The 1,774-nt window shown below is 43.2% G+C and overlaps 1 protein-coding gene across 50 annotated transcripts in view; it reads right to left on the minus strand.

The window, feature by feature from the left end:
• The window catches only part of RIMS1 (regulating synaptic membrane exocytosis 1), a 545,565-nt gene that overhangs the window by 111,031 nt on the left and 432,760 nt on the right, over positions 1 to 1,774 (minus strand). For 42 of the 50 annotated variants that reach the window (XM_045294412.1, XM_030886788.2, XM_030886792.2 and 39 more), the window contains one exon: positions 915 to 1,081. The exons of the other annotated variants lie outside the window; for them this stretch is intronic. In XM_045294412.1, coding sequence (XP_045150347.1) covers positions 915 to 1,081 — 167 coding nt within the window. The remainder of the gene's footprint in view (positions 1 to 914; positions 1,082 to 1,774) is intronic. 50 annotated transcript variants of the gene reach the window in all.

Genomic DNA, 1,774 nt, shown 5'->3' on the forward strand with positions numbered 1-1,774 from the left:
ACAGCTGCCGGCAAATCTATTCTAAACCATGGCACCCTTACGTGGTAGAGTTGTATTCCACAGAACTGTCAGTGACTGGAATTTTTGGAAGTAGATTGCCTCTGGGTAATTCAAACCTCTAACCTTCTGGTAAGCAGCCAAGACTGTTTAACTATTTGCACTATTGAGGGACTTGGTATGTGGGGATGTATATTTTGGTGTGAGACCCAACAAACGCTATTCTGCAAAGTAGATTCTAGGAAACTGAAGAGGCAGACAAACTATAGCCCATGGGGCTAATCTGGCCTACTGACTGTTTGGACAACAACGTTGATAGAAACACAGCCTTGCTCACGTCTTTGAATACCTTCTCATACCATAGTGGCAGCGTTGTGGTCTTCAAAACATGAAATATTGTGGCCCTTTCCACATAAAAGCTATCCTATCATGTACTAAAGACGCTCTATGGATTTAATCACACCTTAAGACACTCCTACGAATGTAACGCTGAACAGTCTCTCGAATGATGAATATGGCTGTAGGCTAGAACTGACCATCGCAGCAAAACCCACCTCCATGAGTCAATGCCACCTCACAGCAACCCCACAGCACTGAGAAGCATTGCCCCACATGATTTCCAAGGCTGTCATCTTGATGGCTGCAGACGGCTACGTTTTTCTCCCATGGTGGCGGGCAGGTTTGATCTGATGGGTTTTGGGTTAGCAGCTGGGTGCCGGACCACTGTCTCCCTATCTGATGGCAGGTGCTACCAAACATGGATGCCGATTGCTTGACCTACCTCGGTCATAGGGATTTTTTTGAAATGTCTCTGCTCCTTGACCGAAACTGTGTCTAAAAAGCCGATTTACTTCTTTACATTTTATGCTAACGCTAACGCTAACGATGCAATTCATATAAACAGTATTGCAACTCACCTGACTCTGCCCCTGGGGCGCTCAGACCGCTCTGACATGAAGCTGGTGCTGCTGAGGTGGGAGGCACTGCTGGTTCGGGAAACGGCAGACACGTCACTCACATCACTATCTGATGACCTGGCGGAGACGTTATCACAGCTTCTGTACTGATCTTTATGTGTGCTACACTAAAGATGAAAAATAAGAACATGTGAGTTCCATCAAAAGGTCCTGGAAAAATTAGAGGCATGCATGGTGAGGTGAATAAGGATGTCAGCCACAACGAACAGAAGTGTACCTCTGTAAAAGTATGGGTGGGATATAAAATAATGCATTAATGACACTTTAAAGCCTTTCAAAACCACTAACATACTACATGATTGCCGATAGAAGAATCCTGCACCACTAGAATGGGTATTCATTCCCTAAGGCATGGTTTATCAAAATTGAATTGCAAGTTAAATGTAAAAGTTAAACACTCAGATGGGAAGTTCATTCATTTGTTTATATATAAGACATCTCAAATTCTATTATCCATGTCTTCTAGTGCAGCAGCTTCTCTTTCCTTTTTTTTCCTCATATCCTCTTTGAGTCATGTTCTACTCTCTGCCCCTGGTACACACTGCTTCCATCTCTCCATTCGTCATTGTTTCTAAAGCCACTCGGTTTAACTGTTTCAATCTCTACTTTAAGAGTGCCCGCTGTCATTCATACTACTTGAAAAAAACGTTCCTGTTCACGAGATGGGGCTGGCATCCATGCTAAGGGACCCTGACAAGAGCAACAGAGTCACAGATTAAAATTCACCTTCCTTTCTAGCACGATTTCATTAAATATTTTCAGATGTAAACTATAAACCCTATGTCTAAGAAAAAAATGCC

Source organism: Echinops telfairi, unplaced genomic scaffold, assembly GCF_000313985.2.
Source record: "Echinops telfairi isolate 266 unplaced genomic scaffold, ASM31398v2 ScPeMD7_3533;HRSCAF=4204_0, whole genome shotgun sequence".
Lineage (NCBI taxonomy): Eukaryota > Metazoa > Chordata > Mammalia > Afrosoricida > Tenrecidae > Echinops > Echinops telfairi.